The sequence below is a fragment of the Sturnus vulgaris genome, chromosome 3, assembly GCF_052056855.1.
Source record: "Sturnus vulgaris isolate bStuVul1 chromosome 3, bStuVul1.hap1, whole genome shotgun sequence".
Classification (NCBI taxonomy): domain Eukaryota; kingdom Metazoa; phylum Chordata; class Aves; order Passeriformes; family Sturnidae; genus Sturnus; species Sturnus vulgaris.
Window position 1 is genome coordinate 15378125 of NC_142245.1, and position 22913 is coordinate 15401037.

The following is a 22913-nucleotide window of genomic DNA, read 5'->3' on the forward strand; positions in this document are numbered from 1 at the left end:
GAAAGTAGATACTCTTAGGATAAAGTGGGATCAGATTCTGACTCTGTTGAATCACAACAGCTGTAAATTTGTGTAGCTGTGTGTGTAGGCATCCAGAATAAAACTGCACGGGAAAAATGCAAGTAGAAACTGTGGTCAGTCCCCTTAGTTATGTGGAGTGATAAACTAGTCATTGAAAGTCCTTTTAGCCACTTCACAGGATAGTTGTGAAGGCTTCTTTTTAAACTTCCCTTCTCTGACTTCTGCTATATATTTCTCCTTTCAGGATCAAGCATTTTTTTCTGCCTCTGGCCTCTCTTTGATAAGTCTATTCTTCTAACCAGCTGTGTCAGGCTTCAGAGATACTCTTAGAAACACCTGTCCTGTGGTATAGAAGCTTGACAGTCATTCAATTTATATCTTTTGCTAGTAATTCAGGAATTCAAGTGTAGGGTCAAATCCAACATGTTTCTTCATTTTTTTCTAGTGTTGCTGCCAATCAATGTTAAAATAGAAACATTCTCCAAGAGGATCAAAATTAGTGCCCAGAGAGTTGTGTTAATTGAGCAGAAAGCTGAAACATGAACCTTTAAACTTGTGTCGCCATCCTTTTCCTTTCTTAGTGTCCAGCTACTAAACCTTTCCATTTCTGGGCATATTTTGCTCTTCACGTTTTCTTCCCATTGGACTCATAACAGTGCAGTGTATTTCTCCCAGTAGCTCCTACCCCAAGGCATAAACCCAGCTAATGAGTGATATTGTCTCTGTCCTTTGCTCTACCTCTCAAATGGTCTCTTTTTATCCCACATGGATGAGAAGAGTTGCCTTCACACAGGACTTATTTTTGTTGTTGTTGTTCACAAGCAGTAATGAGATTTTGAGTTCTGGAGGTAGTAAAGAAATGGCCCTTGGGGGCAAAGCCATCAATGTGCTGATGCCATGGCTGGGTCAGCAGGTGATCAGAGATGCCCTGTAGTCCGTCCACATGAACCACACATCTGTAGTCCCTCAAGTGTGCAGGAGGGCAGATGCTCTCCATTGACAATTAACCACAAAACACAGACCTCATTTTAGAGTGTCCTGTCCCTCAGCTGGGAAATAGATCTAATTTTTATGCCTCTGTGTCAGTGATGCTTAAAAGGTTTTGTGAACATGTAAAATAAATCCATTTGGGATTTTGAGGTCTGATTGGTGTTTTTTTCTCTTCAGATATCCTGGGGCTAGTATTCCCTTTGATGCCTTAAATTGTAACCATATAGGTTCAGTTTTAGCCTCCACATGAAGTAAATAGGATGGAAGTAGGATTAGTTGAGCAAGAAGTCTTTTTAAGTAAGCTTGAAGAAAAGACTGCTTCCCACTTTTTTGTCTGAGAGGAAAGGTTGGTAGAAGTTTTGGAAAATTGTCCTGAAATGCTTCACTCATTTTCTCTATCAGGATGAGAAGGAGAACTATGTCACATATCATCAAGATGTCTTGTGATTGTCTTCCCATTATAAAATAATGTAATAAAATAACACTGAAAATGAAACAGAAAATGAAAAATTTGAGACTGTACAGGAAAAGGGCTCTTAATGTTTAATAGCTACCACTAAAGACCCTAATTCAGGCTACCGGTTCTGATGCTTTTGTAAGTAAGAAGAGGTGTAAAACATTGTTTAAAACATATGTGCTGTGAGGCTGGGCTGTCCTTTGTGTTTCATGACTGATACGGTGTTGTCCCTAAATAAATCCTGCAATTCTAGTTGCAGCGACACAAATAATAGAACATGAAGGGATGAAAGAAAATGGCCAATTTGAGTGATAGGAAAAGAAGCTATGCTTCATTTTGTCTTCGAAAATAAAGCACAGTGAAGATATGATTGCCTTTCTTGAAAGGTTGTATAGTATTTCCACCATATAAACCTCTCCCTCCTTACGTTTTTTGAATGACTCAATGACTTGTGCACATTGTGCAGTGCATTTTTCATTTTTGAGAGGTATGTTAAGTAATGGTTCTGTAAAATTTTAAATGGTGTTATCAGATTCTGATTTGTTTGCAAATTATGTATTGATGTGTAAGGGAGGCAAAACCAGGCAGAACAGTGATCCTGAGAAGGACCACAGCTCACAGAAGTAGTTGTCATTTTGTTTCTCTAATGGTCCATTTTTAACAGGCAAGCATCCAGCATCAGGCACTTAGAAGAAATTTATTCTTCTATGTTTGAAAAATAATATGAGTCTAAGTTACACTTACTGGACCTCTCCTACCCGTTATCATGCTTTAGCTGTCTGATGCTATTTATTCTTCAAAATTATTTCCAACCTTTAGTCTAATGAAAGAAAAAGTATGCTTGTTTCTTTATAGCAAATATGCAAGTAGCAGACAGATTAAAAACACACAGACAAAATATATCTTGACTACACAAGAAAGTCTGATTGACAAATGCCATTGTCTTCTTGTGTTCATTTCAAGGGGGCTTTAGCTAATGCCTGTGTGGTTGTAATCTCTGTGAGGTTACTTTATTAATCAGAACACATGTTTTGAAGTGGCAGTCAAAAAGATGAGGGCTTGGGGTTAAAAGACTTTGAGGCATAATAATTCTTAATCAAAATCTCATTTGGAAAAAAATGGCACCTGGAATAAGTACAGCACTGTGAGTTTTTCAGGGAGTATACAGCAGCCTGTCTTGACAGTGATTTATGCTCTTTTCTGCCTGCCATGCCCAAGTATATTATCTAGGTTGACATGCATATGTACAAACATCAAGGAAGGTCTCAGCACCTGCTACAATGCCCGCACTGGATTTATCCTTGTTGATACCTCGGAATATTGGTTGAGAACGAAGGACGCGGTCCCTTGACACATATCAGCGAGATGTGGCATGGCACGATTTCAGCACAAGCTGGGCATATATTTAGACTTGGCAGCAGAAGTAATTAAGAGTGGAGTTTGATTGTCATCTGGCCTTGCAGTTGTTCTTTCCATGTGAGTCTGGCAACCTGTAACCTCACAAGTCAACAAGAAACCCACCCAGCTCCCGTATTCTTTGACATTGCAGGGACTATTTCTGTGTAGACATGAAACAAGCACTCTGTGGGAAAAATATTGCAATAATAGATGTGACTCCTGAAATCTTGACAAGTGTAGAATAATTTAGATTGTTCAGAAAATCTCCTGCATACATTTTCCTAAATTATAAGTGTGCTGCACTATTTGAAAAATACGTAGCCTGAGTATTGCTTCCTTAAGCACTACGAAAAGGTCACTATATAATTTACTCAAAAATTATAACCTTCCAATAGGTTTTGAACCATCCTGTAAATTTAACTAGAAATACAGCATTCTAGTTTGGTGTTTTCTAAGGCACTACTGAAACAAAACAAAAAATATCCAAAAATTAAATCTGGTAGAATAATCTTTATATAAGTGTCAGGTACCACTGCAACTATATTAGATGGGATTTAGTAATAGAAATTATTAATGCACTAGTTTTTGTCTTGTCTTAATCTCCTCTCTCTTGTCTACTCTCAATGCAGAGGCAATTTTATTATACCTTGTCCTTTCACTATATGCCCTTGTAAAAACTCCGTCTCCACCATAAGTGAAAAGCCACCATAAGGCGTCCCTGGAGCCTTCTCTTCTCTAGGCTGAATAACCCCTTATTTTCTCCACCTTTTCCCATAGGAGAGGTGATCCAGCCCTTTGGTCATCTTTGGGGCCCTTCTCTGGATGTCCAACAGGTTGATGTTCTTTTAATGTTGCAAGCCCCAGAGCTGGGCACAGGAGGGTTCTCACCAGACAGAATCACCAGCAGAGCAGCAGAATCCCCTCCCTCACCCTGCTGGCCATGCCGTTTTGGGTGCAGTCCAGGATCTGGTTGGCTTTCTGGGCTGCAAGTGCACTTTGCTGGGTCACATCAAGCTTCTCATCAACCAACATCCCAAGTTCTTCTCCTCAGGGGTGTTCTCAATCCATTCTCCACCCAGCCTGTATTTCTGCTTAGGATTGCCCTAACCCATGGGCAGGACCTTGCATTTGGCCTTGTTGAACTTCATGAGGTTTGCCTGGCCCCAACTTTCAAGTCTATCCAGACCCCTCTGGATGGCAACCTTTCCCTCCAGCCTGTTGACTTTACCACGCAGCTTGGTGTCATCAGCAAACTTGCTGAGGGTGTGCTCGATCCCACTGTCCGTGTCATTGACAAAGATGATAAACAAACTGTGGGCAATAATTTTATCTTTTTTTAAAAAGCAACTCAAAGTTCCTCTACTTGACAAAAGCTTTTGTGCACTTAAATTAATTTTTCTTTGAAATCTTGGTGGCAGAGTTCTCGAGCTTGCAGTTTTCCCTGTCAAACCAGACACAAAGTTAAGCTGCGTCTGAGTAATTTCAACAATTCTCCACAAAGCAGGCTTTTTTTTCTAGATTGCATATGAACCTCCTGTCACTGAAGAGTTTATTCAGAATTCCTTCTGATGGTATAATGTAGCTTTGTAACTTCGTTCAATTTTCTGAGTTTATATGCGAGTAGTCAGGTTCCAACCCTGCAACAGTGCACCAGAAAGAGGAGATTTTACACAGGTCGTATTTTCTGCCTTGTTCAGGGGAATTGTCAAGTTATTCTCATCTAAGTATTGCATGGAACATTATTATATTATATTATTATTATTATTATTATTATTATTATTATTATTATTATTATATTATATTATATTATTATTATTATATACATATTATAATTATGAATTTGATCAGGACATATTAAGGAAAAACGTTAGTTAGAGGATCATACTTCAGAAGATGAATGAGGTTGTTTTCAGGAATAATTTGTAGAAGTGAAGAGTTCAGCCTTGATATATGAAATACACAAGACACATTACAAAGCAAATTTGAAGAGTGGTATCCTAAAGTGATGAGGACATCTGGGAGAGGTTCAGCAGTGAAAGAAACAGTGGCTAAAAACCACAAATGGGCTGATCTTTGGTCAAAAATCAAAGTGTATTAATAGGGAGGCTATGAAATTTGCATCTGATTCTGGTTCAGATTTAAGTATCTCTGTGGCAAACCCTCAAATCACGGGCATGCTTCTGTGGTCATTTTTTTGCACTATACTCTGCCATATAGTGAATACCCCCAAAATAGGTATTTGGGGGAAAAGCAGAGGTGTGAATACATCTGTGCTTTCAGAAGATCCAGATTATTTTAACACAGTGAAGAGGCCTGACTCCATTAGAACATCCTTTGGATCTTAGAAAGAAGTAAACTCCAGTAGTTTATAAGTGAAATGGTGTTTTTATCACTGTCACTGTATTATTTAGCAAAACATAGATGTTGCAAAAATTGTATGTTAGTAAATAAGCCAATTTATTCAGGATTTTAGTAGAACTTTTATGCCAATACAATCTGAAGTTTCTCTTATTCAAAAATAACTGTAGGTTAGGGGATACAGAGATGACAGAATACTTTCAGAGAAGACACTTTGTGTTTTTGCATTATCCACTGATTAAACAATATGAAATGTGTCCATTTTCCTCTGATTACTTAGAACCCCTTATAGAAACATGGAAAGTGTGTGTGTGTCTGGGTCTGACTGTGAAACAGACATTTCTCAATGTTTCATCTTCCTGACCTTCTGCTGTGAAGAGGTGGGTGAACAGAACACATTCAAAATGCATTTAACAAACACAAACAAATGCACTTGAAGACACAGTCAGCTGTGCATGACATTGTCTCTCTGATGGTTCTCTGGCTAAAGAAGAGGGTTGTTTTCTGCAGTGGAAAAGACAATGATGAGAAATACGAGTTTGCACACTAGTGAAAAAGAAAACCCAAACCAAACAGATGAGGTAATGTTCTGCAAGAGTTTGAAAAGCAAAGGGACATGGGAAAATAAAAAGCTTTAGTAGCATAAAATATCTGACGTTGTCCTTCTCTGTGTTTGCTCTCACCCACACAACAGACCACTTCTTAATTTTTCCATATGTGTTTCCTTTGTATTCTTCATTAATTTTCCTATTTTTCATTATCAGTTGTATACTTCTGGATTTTTTTCCTGTCCTGAAAAATTTTGCTTGATTGCTCTCTGTATCCTTCTTCCCTTTTGCTTAGCTTATTTAATCATTACTGTTTTTCCCCCTCCAAACCTATTCCACTTTTTTTTTCCTGAAGCAACACATTTCTCAAACTGCCATTTCTCCTTGAACTTTACTAGCATCTTGCAACTGCTATATCCCCATGGGCCTGTTGTTCTCTTGCAGTAATAAAAGCCTTTCTCCTCTCCCACCACCCCCCCCCCCTCTTTCTGGGAACACTGAGATGACTGATTTCAGCAGTGAAACATTTCAAAGCAAGTTTCTAAGTCAGCATATGTAGAAGTGGGATACTCCTGCCAATGCTACGAGTAGCTGTCCTTTTGAATTGACTTGTTCTTTACATGGTGCATGCAGGCATGAGTGCAGGAGGCTTTATTGTTCTGGGCACATCATGTGTGCCATGAGCTAGTCCATATCAGCACCTAACAGTGCCAATGGAAGTCTCTGTTCACCTGGTGCTGAACCACTCACTCATCTAAGCCAAAACTCCAGCCTCGCTGGGCTATTGATTTGGTAAGCCCTTCTGTGATTGCCAGGGAAAGGGAGGAAGGATCTCAGAGGTGTCTGATGTGTGGTTTTCTGGTGAAAGTAAATTCATATGGAACCTGTCTTCTTGTGTATTTGCATATATTATCCATATATTTCTGCTTTAAGAGGGTTTCCAATCTGCAGTGCCATTTTTTGCCAAGAACTGTATAATCTCTTTCTTTCCTTCCTTCTTTCTTTTATTTCTTTTATCCTATTAAAAAATAATATAGGGGGAAGGGGAGAAAGGAGTTGAGAACAGAGGAGTCTAAAAGCTTTTGAGTGAAAAAACAATATATAATATTCACTTACTTAAAAGAATCACAAAGATCACCCTTTGTCTCACTGTAAAGTTAGGGCTTTATATTAGTTTTCTTGTGATTTAGTCACCTGTCATAGAGGAACCAGATTTGCTTAGAGCTTTTGTTTGGGGAAGGTGGTTTTCTTTTACTATTAAAAAAAAGACAACCCTCAAGGCTTCTAATTATGGCAAGAAGGAAGGGCATTGGGTACCATTTTTTGTTGATATCATGGGTGGAATGACATGTCTTAGACCTGGGATAGGTAAGCTAATTTTAGACTATTGAGTCACCAGTCAATCACTTGGTGACAGCAGTTGTCTACTCTGAGATAAAAACATGGTGTGGTCTTTGCAAAGCAAGATGTAGACATCACCTCTGAGAAAGGTGCTTTCTTCTTTGTAGCAAAGAATGTGTTACACTTGTCAAATTTCAGCACAGGGACTTTAATTGGGTGAGGTATTTCTTGGATTTCAGCTATCAAAGTGTTCACGAGAAGCCTCTACTTGTAAGAGGAAAAGATGCATGAACATAACCCCATGTGCCACTATAAAATTACCATCTTTTAGCTTCTTAGACTGAAATAAGCCTATTTTGTAGGTTTTTGTGATAGGAATTTCTTTGGAGACCAGGATGTTTAACCATACAAACAATTACTAGCTGCATACCTTTGCAAATAGCTCACCTTATTCCTCAAGAGCTTACTGGTTTATAGTGCCTCTTATACAACTCTCCTCCTATGGTCCAGCTATCCATGTTTGGCTATTTCATTTGTAAAATGTTTTATTTCTGAATGTCGCATTCAGTGCTTCTAAAACAACCTTATTTTCGTCACAGAAGTTACAGGTTTTCATGTAATAAACCAACAATGACAGTACTGTGGATTTGTGTAGCCCTTTCCTAAGAGAAGACTTCTGATGTCAAAAAGGGCATGATCATTTTACATATGCTGGGTTTTATCTTCATAGCCTGTCCTTGTCAAAGGATAAATGATCTTGGAATGATCATCTTGTGCTTGAAAGGTCACAACTCCCAGAAATTTATGAGGTCATGATCTTTAGTGTTGTCTCATTCATCAATCTCAATGAAATTATGGGAAGAAGTTTTCTGGCCAAAATGGGTTGCACCATTGCCTCATCTTACTGCATGTCTTGACTGGAATCAAATTGCTGAGTATCTCCAGAGCTTCTGGAACAAACTGCATGGTCCCTTTGGAACTAAATGTTTCTAGGGTCAGGGTGTTAATTGCAGGAATTAACTCTTCTAAAAGTACCTGAGCAGGGATGGTCTTAAATAAGCAGAAATTGTTTCCCCGAATGCAAGAAGAGAGAGGAAGTTTATCTGCCAATGCTTACACTTCCAAAAGCAAAAGCCCTTAGTCAGAAGTTGCTTTTTTGGCTCTTTGTGTGAGCACGTGCTTAAGGCATCTGTGTGGAGTGGTTTGCCAGTAGGCTTTTAGGCACAGTACATTCTCTCAGGAAGGGCTCTGGGAGGTAAAAAATTTTGGTATTTTCAAAACAGTTCACCAGAACAGGAAGAGGTTTTTATTAGTTCTGTGATGCATTTATTGGGATTGGAGAGCTGAGGAGAGGCTGGCAAACACTAGGCAGACATATCTAAGAAATGGTAAAAAGCGTTTTTGCAATCAATTCAAGATAGTTTCAAAATTTCATCCTTCAGTTCCCTCCTTGTTTCTAGCTACTAAATCCCATAAAAAAGACATATCTGCTCCACCAGTTCAGATGTTCAGAGCCCTTGATAAATTAACAGACTGGTTATTGAGAAAAATAAAATTACATTTCTGAATTGGATTTATGATTCTTATGCAAATGTAACTGCCACATTCTGTGCAGAAAACACATTTACACATTTAAAAACCTGAAAATAGCAATAATCCTGTTCAGGACCTACTTTCCTATATAGATTTGAGTATATATTAATAACTTCTGGATTGTTATTAGGATTGTTTTATTACAACATTTAATTTGCTTGAACTGACTACGTCTTTCTCAAAATGGTTTTAATTACAGAAATAAATGACAAAACTTAGTGGAGATGCTTATACGACAGTGCAGTCATTTTCTGTGTGCCAACTGGAAACTCATTTTTAACAGATGGAACTTACCAGTCTGCAAAGAAGGAACACAAGGCCTTAAAACTTTACTTTATTTGTCTGAAAATAAATTAATATGGTATCATACATGCTATTTCTTCTTGGCTTGTGCACTATTAATCAATTATCTGTTACAGCTGCAGAAAAAACCCAAAGAGTTGTTCATTTTACTGAGGATGCATTTTGCTATTAGGATCAATTTTATATGTCAACAAGACATACTACTGTGGGTTAGAATAACAGTATGACTCCAAATATTTCCTTTTATCTGTGGGGGGAGACATTTATCATTCTTCCTTCTGGTGTTATGGACAGTATTGTTGCAGATTATTTTGGCATCTTCTTCCTCTCCTTTTTTTTGCTAGCATTCTGCCTGACTGTTCTTGTAGCGCTTGATTTCTTTATAAATCAGTCGGTATTACCTTCTCCCAGATTCTGATTCAGGATAAAGGCTGTAGGTAGCTACAAGATGAAGCCAGGACTTCAGATGCAACCCACCAGGAACAGAAAACCAGCATTTTGCTTCTAGTTGATGAGCTGGTTGATTCAAGTCTTGTCTCTTCTTTTGAGACTCACTAATGAACAGCAGTAAAAATGTAGCCCAGGAGTAGCTCAGAAAGCGCTGATTAGGAATGAAAGAAAGAAAGCAGGCATCTCTAGTATGGAGAAAATTAGTGTGGAGCTGGATGACCCTGTGGACTGGGGTAGGAATAGAGAGATGTATTCATCAGGATCCCGTGCAAAATCACATCCTTCAGAATAACAAAGTATTGAGCAACAAGTTAATTGTTCATCAGTTAGAAATGAAAGAGGAGAAAAAGCATCGGGAGTTCTAAATAACAGCATGAGAAAGCTGTGGTGGTGTGGTCATGGAAAAGGCAATTGTACTGCTGGCCCCTCTCAAGGGAGGGAGAACTGCCAAAGATCCTGTCTTACAAAATTAAAAAACGTCTATTTCTGCACCAGCCAGCCACCCCAGCTTTATGTGGCACTTGCAGGCACACCAGTACTCTGCGTCCAGTGGAAATGTGTGTCTTTATCCCACTGTATTTCAAAAACACACAATATTAAGATAGTTACTGCAGAGTGTAAGAATTGCTGAGAGTTTACATCCTGCTTGTCTGATATGATTTTGTTCACATTTCCATCCTGTACAAGAACACAGCTTGTTTTACCACAGCAAAACCTGGAGTGCTGCATCTACCTCTGGGGTCCCCAGCATAGAAAAGACATGGACCAGTTGGAGTGAGTCCAGAGGAGGGATACTAAACTGGTCAGGGGGATGAAGCAACTCTCCTACAAGGAAAGGCTGAGAGAGCTAGGATAATTTGGCCTGGAAAGGAGAAGGATTCAGGGTGACCTAATTGCTGCTTTCCAGTTCCTGAAAGGAGACTACAAGAAAGGTGAAGAGGACAATTCACAAGGGCATGTAGTGACAGGACAAGAGAGGATGGCTTCAGACTGAAAGAGGGTAGGTTTAGATGAGACATTAAGTAAAAATTCTTTGCTGTGAGAGTGGTGAGGAAGTGGAACAGGTTTCCCAGACAAGCTGTGGATGCTCCATCCCTGAAGGTGTTCAAGGCAGGGTTGGATGGGGCTCTGAGCAACCTGGTCTAGTGAAAGGTGTTCTTGCCCAGAGGGTTTGAACAAGATGATCTTTAAGGTCCCTTCCTACCCAAACCATTCTAGGATTCTATGAAAACAATGACTCAAAATAAAAATAAATTTATGAGTGAGGGGAGAGGACTATTTATGCCAAGGTATTGAAGTGCTCTGAGAGGAAACAGGCCCCCAGACTAAATTGGGATTAATAAGAGGGTACACTGAGAGAGTTGTATTGCAGTAGGAACAGCACAAAGCTTGGTGTCAAATGTGAAAAGTGAACTGGTGTGGTTGGTTGCTAAAAAGGTCCTGTGCTGGTTGAGCTAAGGATGTAGTTGAGCCAAGAGGACTTCTCCAGCTCTGCCTTCCTGGGAAGAGGATGCTAGGGCAGGGATCTGTTCCAATCCCTCCTGCTCAGAGAAAATGATCCCACTAAGAGGCAGACCCAAACAAGAATGACCTGGCATGGCATATGGCAAAACATCTAAAGAACATTTTACAAATAAATAAATGTTAGGCCAGTAACCAGTACTCAGAGACATTTTTCCTAGTGGAATTTTGACTTTGAAGGGCTGTTAAGCCTTTTCTTTGGACCTGTTAGATCCCAGGCTCCTCAGAGCTGACATTGTGCTTATACTTCACACTAATAAAACATTTAGAAATAACTTCATAAATTAAATTAATTGGATCATCAGTCATGGACTCCACGGTAAAAGAAGTTGAACATGAAAAGTTTATCAATTAGAAACGTACTGACTTTTGACTTTTTATTATATATACACAAGCATTTGCATTTGTATCCTGTTTTAGGTTTTTTTTGCTAAGCCTACTTCCATCTTTCCTTGTCTTATTTATTTGATGATTTATGCATTTGCTTTAGGGATATTTGTTAAATATTGAGAAGTTTCTGATTTAAACTTGACTGTGATTTGAGCTGTAAATATTTCTTATGGACATAAAAACTTAAATTTAACATTAGGCTGATTTTATTTATCTTTATTGTTTTAATGTTGTAGCAAGACCAAGCAAGGATAGGCTTAGCTCATTAACAATGAATGAGGAAGTAGCACAGCTATGCTGTCAAGGAAATGAAAGTGCATATAAAATACGTTCAGGACTATTTAATTAAGGGTTTTACTCTGCATTGTCCTACTTTTTATTCTGTAGTCTTCTTTAAAGCACAGAAAACATTTTTGATCAACAAAGAATAATAATTCTGGTTGCTTTCAATTATATAAGTATACACTGCTAAAATGCGAAATAAAATCCACTGATATTGTTTGAAAAAAAATATGGGGGGTTGTCTGAACAGGTAACTCTCTGTTTCTGTAATCTGTGAATATATTAATATTGTGACAGGATGTTTCTGGTTCTTTATTGTTAGAGTTAAGGTGACAAATCCACTTCTACAGAGGCATAAAGAAGGGCACTTTGACTGCAGCTGAGGAGCACCTGGCTTTGCTGCCCGAGGATGCTTCTGGTCCAGCAGAGCTGGGCTGGGGCTTCTCCACAAAGCTTCCATGGAGAAAACTAAAGCTGTTGGGGAGTCCTGAGGGAGGATAACACACTCCTTCCCTTCTTTTCTTTGAACAAAAAATCCCTTCCTGTGGCCATGGAGCTCTCCCTGGCTCAGGCAGAGGTGCCACCTCCAGCAGCCAGAGCTGACTGACCTCTAGGGCTTAGCTGGGCAAAGCAGCTGTGAATTTTACTGCAAAGAAAAGAAGGAAAACCAGATTTGTATTACGCTTGTTTTGATTCTGCTACTTAAAACTAATCTCCGGTAGCTTTTCTATTTTCTTGAAAGCTGCTTTGTACTGAGTAGCTAGCCCTTGGTATTTGTTAGATTCTTTCTTTTCGCTGCATATTCCCTGCTGGCCTGCTCAGAAGCTCGTTAAATTATGAGGATTATTCAGAGCTGAGCTGGATAATAAAATGGTCTATTGATTAGTAGACTTCTAATTAGTTGTCTCTTAGCATGAAAGAGAAATAAGATTTGATAGTAAACAAAACAGAAAACAAATAGGGTGTTTCCAACATGTAGGATGTACATGCCTGTGTGTGGCCTTGTACATGAGTATTGTAATTTCCAATTTATCATCACGAGCTTATTTCACTGCTTACAGAACTGTGACCTGCACAAGCAAACTCTCTGACAGATAATCAGACAAAAAATACAACTCAATTCTTTTTCTTCTAGTAGGTATTGGAAGAATGACATCATGATAAGCAATATACTTTTGATTTTTTGTCTTGTCATAGTAACATAAAAGTTAAGGCTAATTTGTATTTTAACTAGGTTTGTAGTGATAGAAATGAATATAAATCGTGTGTCAGAGCTGTAGCTTGAATGGTGAACTCCAGTAATTAGTGAAAACTTCCTAATTGCTTCGCATGCCTCCATACTGATTCAATGTATAAAAATTACCTGTGGTCTTTTTTAAAAATAGTGTTTATTGGTGTATTCCACCTTCAAAATATTTTCTCTAACAGTGCATGTTTTTAAGATGTGTGTGCAGATCTACAAGCCCTGTGTAGGAGTAGAGCAGTGCTGACATCCTCTGCCCCTTCCTTCAGTCACACTGACTGGCGAGGTGAGACTGACACTGCTTGCAAAAGGGCTTCTCACTGAGCTTCCCAAAGAGGTAGGAAAGCAGAGGACAGACCACAGGATGTTTTGAAAAATAAGGATTGAACTCCTGGCAGAACTGCAGTTCATTTCTGTAGGAACAGGGTTTTTCACTAGCCCTTTAACACCTTTTCCATGATCCACAAAACCCTTGCGAATTTCTATGGGCTTTGCATGCTTGCCTAATTTGGGCGGGGGAGTAGGAGGAGAAGAGTTTGTATTTTTTTTTAAATCTCTTTCTTTAAATGAAATTCACTTTAGACAAAAAACAACTGATTTCACACACCTCCCCCAACTCTGTGTAGTTCTTGCCCATTGCAAAATGGCTGAGCCAAAAGAGTAATTTATTAAAGTGTGAAAATCATTTAATTCTCATTAAGTGTTCAAATTCCAGTTTTGTTGAGGATGATTTTGTTTTGTTGGACCTGTTCAGGTATCAAGGGCTCAGTTTCATGGTTTTATTGCCCTTTTAGAGAACATGAGTTTCTCATTCAGAAATTAAGTAGTTCCCATTGTTTTTAGTTCTATCTGTGGGTTGAGTTGACTGTGGTGTAGTTTGCATGGTTCTTCTAGTTTTCCTCCCTGGTAAAACTCTTCCCTTTTACAGCTGGCTTCTGAGAGAGAGGCAGGTGAGCGGCCCTCTGCTCTTTAAAGGCAAGTAGTCTTGTCAGCCCCTCAGTCCCCTCACTTCCCATCACCTGGAGGTTGATATCATAGCAAGATATCCTCCCCAAAATGTGAATTTCTTCATTCGTTTCACGGTCTCCCTCTAGGCGTGTAATTAGAGCCCTCCTGATACCCAGCACACAACTGCACCCATTAATTAGCTCTTCATTTGAAGATTTATCTCTTAGTGTTCTCATCCTTGTCAGCTTACAGCAGGTTCAGCTGCCTCCAGGTGTTCTTTGAATCTGTTATCCCAGTCAGGCATCCTTCCCACAAAAAACCCCGGCCACAGGATCAAGGAAGCCCTGAGCACGACTGTGACCAGGGGAGAGTCACCCTCCTTTCACACAAGGAAGAACAGCCAACAGCACACTGTGTGTGCTTCTGTGAGTGTCTGCATAGTTATTCCACAGCTGCTTTAGTTTTCCGTGGAGCACTCAAAAGAGACACGGTCCAGGGTCTGCTGTTTACTTGATGGAACAGTCAAAACATCGTAAGAATAAAGCAGACACTCAGGCTCTGCAAGCTTCTCCACGTTAGGGGATAATGGAAGCATTTACTAACAGCCAAAGAAATTGTTTATTAGGATATGAAACCTTTAATTTAGAAGGAAGACTTCACGTTCTCTTTTTTTCCCCTTACACTCCCACTTTGCAAAATGTAGCAAGGCCAAAATTTAATGCATTCTCAAATCTATTTCTGAGCTATGTGGGTGTCTCTCAAAAGGTATGATTTTGAAGCAGAACAAACAATATATTTGTAGCAATCTTCTTTGAACCAACGAGGTTTTAGAAACCCAAAGATCCAGATCAATCAAACCCAGTATATTACATTCTCCACTCTGTTGGGTTGAGATTTAAACTCTTTTATAGAGGTTGAAATTGCAAGAAGGATTCCCCAGCTGCTAAAAATGGCTCTGATGGAGCAGGACAAAATTACACCTGGAGAAAATACACTGGAAACGGAGACTTCATCTTTCTTTCTTTCTGTTCCTCTAACTCCAGGTACAGCAGGTTTGTCTTATAGTATGGATTTCATCATCCTGTATACATTTTGGTGTAGGGAGTTGCCCCTCTTATACGTTCAGGAGGCTGACACAAGGGGATAAAAACCTTTCTTGACCCTGCCAAAGTGATGAATCTAAAAATTTGTGAAATACACAATCATATTGAAACATCAAATGTTGACAGAGTATGAAATGGTATAAATAGCTTTATTGTTTACAGCATATCCTCGACTGCAGTTGCTCCCAGTTTATTTATTTGTGCACACACAGATGTGCTTTATGTACCCAGGAGGAAAGAACACAAAGACTTTCATTTTTAATTCTTTTCCTTGTTCTTATTTGGGGGAAGAAAACGTGATCTCTGACATGTTCTCTCACAACAAAGAGCAAAAGGCAGATGTGGGCCTCTCTCTTCAGATAGCACTTCCCAGCTTCTATTTTCACATTTACAACTTCATGTGCTTCTCCTGCAAAGCACACGTTGTTGGTATGCTGCTGCAGGTACTGGAGTTCTTTCCCCTCTCTCCTTTGAATCCTGTTGCTGTTTGCAGGAGGAGAAAAACCTTAAGGTAATTTTAAAGTTTTCTCTTAGCCGTGCCAAGCTTGACCCTGTCCCTCTTCTGGATGCTGGGGTCTCACTGACACTGCTGAACCTCTGGAGATATTTCAGGTTCCCTAATAAACCCCTATGCCTGAACTGACACTCACTGAAATAACTGTAATATCACTAAGATATCAAATCAAAGAGATTTGCTGACAACAGATTGTCAACAATCCATTGTTGCTCTATGGTTCCTTTGCCTCCCTACAAAAAAGAAGTAGGGGCATCCCATGTCAATCACCTGTGAGGATTTAGGGTTAGTTTATTTAGGACTTTGTGACCTGTTCGAGGGGCATTTGCAACAGAAATCAAGGCAGATGATGTACTTGCAAGTCTTTCAGGCAGTGGACACTCATAGGCAAATTAAGGCTGCCTCAATACTTCCTAGACTGAAACAGGGGGGTAAAACCCCTTTTCCCAGCCAGCACAGCATAGCAAGGGTGAATACATTCTGCATGTGACACCTGGCATCCTTTGTGTAGTTACAGGGGAAAAATGGCAACTTGTGAATAATTAGACATTGTCATTCTGGATTATTTTTAATTAAAAAATCATGGGCAACATACCTGAAAATTTTGGAATGCTACTCTGGGTTTGTCTTATCTGTGATTATTTTTTTTTGTCACAGAAGGGTATCATCCATTTTTCTCTGTGTCTGCTTTTGTGGCAATCTAGGAGAAAAAAATCTTCCTCTTTGCTCTACAGGCATTCAGCTATAAACATGCTTCAACAAATGTTTAATTTTGCCATTTCAAGAATAGAGGTTTGCAGTTGTTCACTCTTAATCATCCTTGGAAAAGGTTTTGATACAAAGAGATGTCTTCTTTCCCCTTCCTATATCTGTATCTGTGTATCTTCCCATGCAATTTGCCCCCTCTCTTCTAGAAAAGGCAATGAGTACTTATGACTAAATCAGATAGGGATGAGCAATCAAGTAGTGCTAATATTTCTATGGGTAAGAAACATAATTTATGAAGACAATTGAGACAAAATAAAGGTGCTCTGTAAAATTAGGATAATAGCTGCATGTCATCATTTACTCTGTGTATTATTATGACACCGTTGATTCACCAGGTGTAGAAGGATTTGGAAAGGCCAGAAAACAATGTTAGGGAATCACAGTAGGAGGTAAGAGGAAACAGAGAATGAAAATATATGTGTGTCCAGAAAAAAAGAGTACATTTAATCTGTTTCTTGACAGTATAGAATGGGGGACTAAAGTCTGATGGCAGCTGTTAGTTCCAAACAGGTAGGATTGATCTAAATTATGGTTTCTTGAGAGACTAATTTTTTTTCCAGTGACAGTTTTTCTGTTTCCATGTGCTTAAAGAAGCAGGAGGATCCTGACCTTTTAAGCAGTAGAGGGCAGTTCTCTTGAAGATTTTAATCACTATTGAGCTTGTTTTCCTGTGATCCATGGGAATGGAGGCATCTGCAAGCCAATCTGATGGGTGCAGCCTAGCTGACAGCATGATGGGAGAGTTCAGAGCTCTGGGAAGGAGATTACAAACTTCATGACAGAAGGGGGTAATTTTGTACTGGGGGTTAAGCTTATTTTGGTTTGTTCCTTCTTGCCTATAGACACTTTCCTGTGAGTTGCTGGGAATCACTGACTGCTGGTACTTATACTGAGAGAAGTACCTATAAGTGGGGTTGGCTGGGCCCAGGTAAAAGAGGGCAGAGGGCAGTTGCTGGCTCATTCGAGCTGCGGTTTTTGGGAGACACCTTCCTCGCTTGGAAGCTGCTGGTGCTTGGGTTAAGGAATATGCCATAACCCAGCCCAGAGCTGCTGCTTCTTCTGTGGGGTGAGACACTCTGCTCGTGAGAGCAGCCACTGGCCCGGGACATTATTAACACCTACCTCAGTAAAAGAGGGACCTATCACCATCTGCTCGTGTTCCCGGGAATCCTGAGCCCCCTGTCCCTGCTCAGAGCCAGGCAGTGCTGCCCCAGCCCCCCCGCTGCTGCTCCCCTCTGGGTTTCTCTGCGCTGCAGCCCCGCAGCCCCTGCCCTGCTGGGACATTCACCACTTCCAACTACTGCCATGGAATTTCTGATACATCTCGTCCACCAGCCCGGGATCTTTTGCTCATTCCTGCTGTTGCAGCTCTGTGCTCTGCAGGGGCACCGGGACCGACTGCCCCAAGGGAGTTTGTGAAGTGAAACCTCTCCTCCATCCTTCCCCATCTCTGCCGAGAAGGCTGTCACGGGGTCCCTGGTTCTGTTTGTTATTAATTATGTTGTTGTTGTTTTGTTTGCCTTGTTATACATACTAGTAAAAAACTGTTATTCCTATCCTCATATCTTTGTCTGAGAGCCCCTTAAATTCAAAATTATAATAATTCGGAGGGAGAGGATTTACATTCTCCACTCCAAAGGAGGGTCCTGCCTTCCTTAGCAGACACCTGTCTTTCAAACCAAGAAGTTTGTTACAGGTCAAATGCACTCGGTATTACAGTGATGAAACAGAGTGTTGGCACTGACACTCATCTGAGCTTGGCAGTTTAGCAGGATGGAGTATTGCAGGAGTCTCCAGGGCAAAGTGAAGATGTGACATTGATGAAATCCTAAATACCGTCCCAGTTCTCCCCTGAAAATAGTTAAGGTTTCCTCCTCAATACCAGCTCTCTCTGGATAGGAGTGACTTTGTGCACAAATAGTTACAAAATTAAAACTCACTGTGACAGCAAACCCACATACCTCAAAGTTGTTGAATATGTTTTGCAAGGACAATATTGAGGGATATGCAGGTGACAGGGCATCAGTGAAAGCCCACCTTGGCCATAATGGCAATGTGATGAGATCTCAAGTTGAAACGACAATTTAGTCTCTAAGGGTGCACAGACATTTATATTTAAAACTCACATAACTTTCACATTCATTAAGCACGTTTGAAGTGGTGGATAGTGTATAAAATATCTCATTCTCATCTCAAGCAGCTTAATTTGTGCTTGCCCTTAGGCTGAAGTGTAAGAACTGGCGGCTTCCACCTGTGCCTGAATTGCAGATGCAAATTTTTTTGATAAAATGGTATCTAAAAAAGACAATATAAAATAATTGTGGGCTTTTTTGCTCTTGAGTAGATCTTTTTCCTAGACAAATTACAATCATTTTATAAAACTGCCTGTTCAGTGCACTAGCAAGGATTTTAATGATGATATGTCTGTACAGTTCCTGTCTAGTTAATGAAATATGTAGCATATTTAGATCTAAATCGAATCACAAGTTTGGCTTCCCCTGTTCTCAGTTGTGTATGGTGGGTTTAACATAATTTTTTTTGTCTACGGTTTTCAAGCATAATGCTCTTTCTGTGTTTCAGTAACTATAGAGATTTGTCTTTGTGATATTTACTACAGTGTCCCTTGATGTGACATATATGCTACCCAACTCATTTCCTATCCCTCGCTGCATTGACAAGCAAGTTTACAAGTGATATGTTAGATATATTTGGCAAAATACATATATTCAGCAAAACTCTCACGTATAGCTTGAGAGTGTGTAGTCAAGCAAATTCAGGTTCATTGCTTTTTTTTGCATTTAGTTTTACTTTTTGTATATTTGGACGTGATTCAACAAAGCACTCAGGAGTTTACTTAAATGCAAAGTTGCAAGCACTTAAGTGTAAAGTCAGATCATTTCTAACTGCTTTACCACACTAAGCCCATAAGTGCCTTCACATCCTTTGGGTAAAATTTATCCTAGCCACGCTGTCTATTGTATTTCCACATCACACCACAGCCCATCACACACAATACACAGACAGCTGCACCTCCATGAAAGGCAAAAAAAGCCCCTGAACTTGGTTAAATGGAGGGTTGTTCTCCAACAGAAGGAATTCTCTTGCAAGCTAGTTTTTGCTGGACAGCCAGAATCTGTAGGATATGGCTTTGTGACCTAGCACAGCTCAGGCAAGCTGTGCTCTGCAGCATTTCCCCCGGCACTTCAAGGCAAGGCTTCTCAAACAGCATTTCATCCTCACAGACATCTGCTCAGCATTTGAGAGGAGTTGGGATCTGTCATCCATCTTTATACCATTCCTTTTATTGCTGCCTTAGTTAGTCCCCTGAATAACAGCACGCAGGACATATGACAGTCCATTACTGTTAATGGTGTTGTTGTAGAATCCCGCTTCTGAAAAATACTGCCTCAAGCAAAATATTACAGATAATTTACTGCTGTCTTTCAGGAAGGCACATGCTGGGGTTAATGAAAGTTTGACTTAGCGAATGTGAAAGGACCACATTGTTTGATCCCCTTGAAATGGTATTTATTATTCTCATTTAGATAATTTTCTTAATTAAAATAGGAGTGTTTTTCTTATTTGTTTTGCCCCTCAGATGAACTCCTTTCATTGAGGACAAGCTCAGGCAGTTGTTGTCAGGCAACCCAGGGAAATGGATGCCGTTGCTAGAAGGGCAGTGAGAGCACAACTGCTGACCGTGGCCATTGCCCTTCCTGTCCTCTGTCCTGGTCCCTGACAAGGGATGGGCAAACAAGGCTTGAAGGTTTGACCATTGCCACAAAACCCTGGGCAAGGAAACACGTAATTATGGCCTGATGGTGTCCTCTGCCATCTTCCAGAAGGGAAAAGGTACAGAGTCAAGGTTGGGGATTTCTAGGGTGCTCCTTGGAGGGTCAGGAATTGCTCTGAATGAAAAAGCTGAGAGATTTCCAACAGTGAGAGCTATCAAAATACAATGTTCAGCTCCAAGGGACCTTTTAATTTTGCTGGCCCCCACTTAGAAAACAATATATGGAACAATAGAGCACAGTGTTTTCTGCTCCATCCATCAGCACACTGCCTTAAAGTTTGCAAGCTTTAGGGCCAGGAGTCAGGTTCCACCATAAGGCAAGTGTAAGAGCCTCAAGGCAATGACTTTCCTCTAATTAGCACCACGTGGCACAGATAGGCATTTAACAAATAGGAATGCCACTTCCAACAAGCAGTGCAGTGTTTCTTTCAGCATTAACTCTCTTGGTTGTGACTGAGCTGTGGCCAGCTGAATGTACATGGAGCAGCCCTGCTGCTGTCCATGGGCTGTTATTTTTCAGTTCACCGGGAAAGGAACACAGCAGACACCTATTAGGTTTATAAGTTAATAACTGAATATTAAAAATATAGGCAGTACTATGCACATTTACTGAGCCACACAACCTCTGGCTGAACCTGGCTCTGATTAGAGCAGGGAGGTGTTTTTCATGCAGAGTAGCTCTTATCAATCCATTTCAATTTAGTTTTCATGATGAATGGTATCAAGACACTGCCCATCAGGCTTGCTTAGGCCATTAGCTGTAAACATGCAGACGTGTCATTTATGAAATGGTGTTGCAAGTTCAAAATGCCTTTTGAACAAGGCAACATGCTGCCACTGAAATGGGTGGGTGAGGGCATGTCAGGGCAGGTTTTTATCATCTCCAAGCTCCTGTCAGGGGAAATGCAAAGTTGGTATCACCTGATCTTTTAGTATCTCGCTTGTCTTTTTCCTCAGACATTCATTATTCAAAGTAGATTTGAGGGCGCTTGCTATCTTACAACTGTTGGGATTAATGAAAACTGCAAAGGAAGAAAAAACCAGAAAAACAAAACCAAAAAAAAAAAAAAAACAAAAACAAAAACAAAAACAAAAAACCAAAAAAACAGAAAAAATATTCTCCCTGGGCCAAATAAAAGTAAAATGGTGTTGCTGTAAAAGGACTCTGTTGGCTAGACGCTGTGGCTGGATTCTGGTGGGCTGGTGACTAGCTTGACAAACCTGTTCTCAGCAGTTGCTTGGTCGAGGTCGCTCCAGCACCTGTGCAGCGCTGGGCGACCGCTCTGTGTGCGGCTAAGGGGACAGCAAATGTGCCTGGCGAGTTTCCACGCGGCGTCCCGGCCACGCCGTGCCAGGCGGGAAGCGACGCGGTGGGGCGGTGGGGACGCGGCTCCAGCACGAAGGCGCGCGATGCCATTCCGCAGCGTTTGTGGAATTCTGCCGGCTTACGTCCGGGGTTGTTTTCTGGGTTTTTTGGTTTTATTTTTTAAAGCGGTAACGCGACCGCGGTGCCGGGGTCGGTGTCGCAGCGCTGCCTGCGGGTGTGGCGGGAGCCGCGCCGCTCCTCCCTCCGCTGCATCCATCCCTCCATCCCTGGCGCTCCGCGCGGTTCCGCAGCGCCGTGCGGCGTCCCCGGTGTCCCCGCGGCGGCGGCGGGCGCGGCCAGCGGCGGGCGGAGCGCCGGGCACTGCTGATAGGCCGGGCGGATGCGCAGGCAATTTATCATCCCCGGCTCCCGCGGAGGCAGGCAGCGCGCCTGTCACCAGTATTGATTTCAGAGGATGGACTAAATTTCCCAGGATTTCCATTAAGAATTAAGCGGGGAGGAGGAGGAGGAGGAGGGGAGGGGGGAGAGGGAAAGCAAGGGAAGGAAGGGGAAAAAAAAATCCAAAAAAAAAAAAAAAACCAAACCGTAAGCACGCAGGGTAGCCAGGCAGACATGGATATGAGATGGCACTGTGAAAACTCGCAGGTAGCTTCTTCTCTCACAGCCGATGCAGCGCACAGGCGAAGCACTGCCGCATGCAGGGTTTAAGATACCTTTAGGCTGACAGCAAGGAGGAAAAAGGAAAAGAAAAAAAACCAAACAAACAAACCAAACCAAAAAGGGCATTTGCACCGATTTACTGAAAATTACTTTTTTTCTTTTTAACTAAAAAAAATTAGACTACATCTCCTTGGAGATTTAATGTCATTAATATTAAGATTAAATTTCTGCACGATATCTATTTTAAATCTAGAAAAGCTTCTAAATTGTATTTTTTTTTTTCTTTTCTGCTCCAAGAAAAAAACGCTTTGGTACCCAGAGCATGGATGCTGCTGTTTTTAAATTTTTCTCGTCTGCTTTTTCCTAAACAATAGAGGCTTTTTTTTTTTTTTTAAGCATATTTGCTACAAATGAGTCTAAAAGGAAAGGAAAATTGAGAAGAATCAAATAAAAGCATGAATAAAACCTGCTTCAAATAGTTGCCAGGCTGCTTTCTTTTTAACAATCTAGCAATTATTTTGGCTTAAATTATGCTTAAACCCTGACCATGCATGCTTTTCATCTTGTCTTAGAATATGTGTGTACGTGTGTGTGTACGTACGTGTGTACTTGTTTTGATTTGATTTTTTTTCAGTGAGCATTTGCACAACGGGAATTCCTGTGAGTTATATGCATGTTTTGATAAGAAAAATTGCATATCAATGAATGACTATATCTGATGGACTAAAATGTAATGCTATATAATGCAAAGTAGCTTCATTTTTAAATGAGTTGCTTCTAATCTTTTGGGGGAGGGTAAATCGCTGCATGCTTATGACAGTGAAAGCGTTTGTGTATTTTCTCAAAGGTTGATTGTTTATTTGCTTGTTTCTAACACAAAGAGTGAGGTGTTTTCATTTATTTAT

The 22913-nt window shown here is 40.5% G+C and overlaps 1 protein-coding gene across 28 annotated transcripts in view; it reads left to right on the top strand.

Annotated features, from left to right (window-relative positions):
- NRXN1 (neurexin 1) overlaps positions 1–22913 on the top strand; it is a 671565-nt gene that overhangs the window by 597576 nt on the left and 51076 nt on the right. Inside the window, exon 1 of one of the 28 annotated variants that reach the window (XM_088161027.1) lies at positions 21743–21993. The exons of 26 other annotated variants lie outside the window; for them this stretch is intronic. In XM_088161027.1, coding sequence (XP_088017153.1) covers positions 21961–21993 — 33 coding nt within the window. In that variant the 5' untranslated portion in view covers positions 21743–21960. Of the gene's footprint in view, positions 1–21742; positions 21994–22913 lie in introns of those variants that run through there. One more of the 28 variants, XM_088161026.1, reaches the window with a different exon arrangement.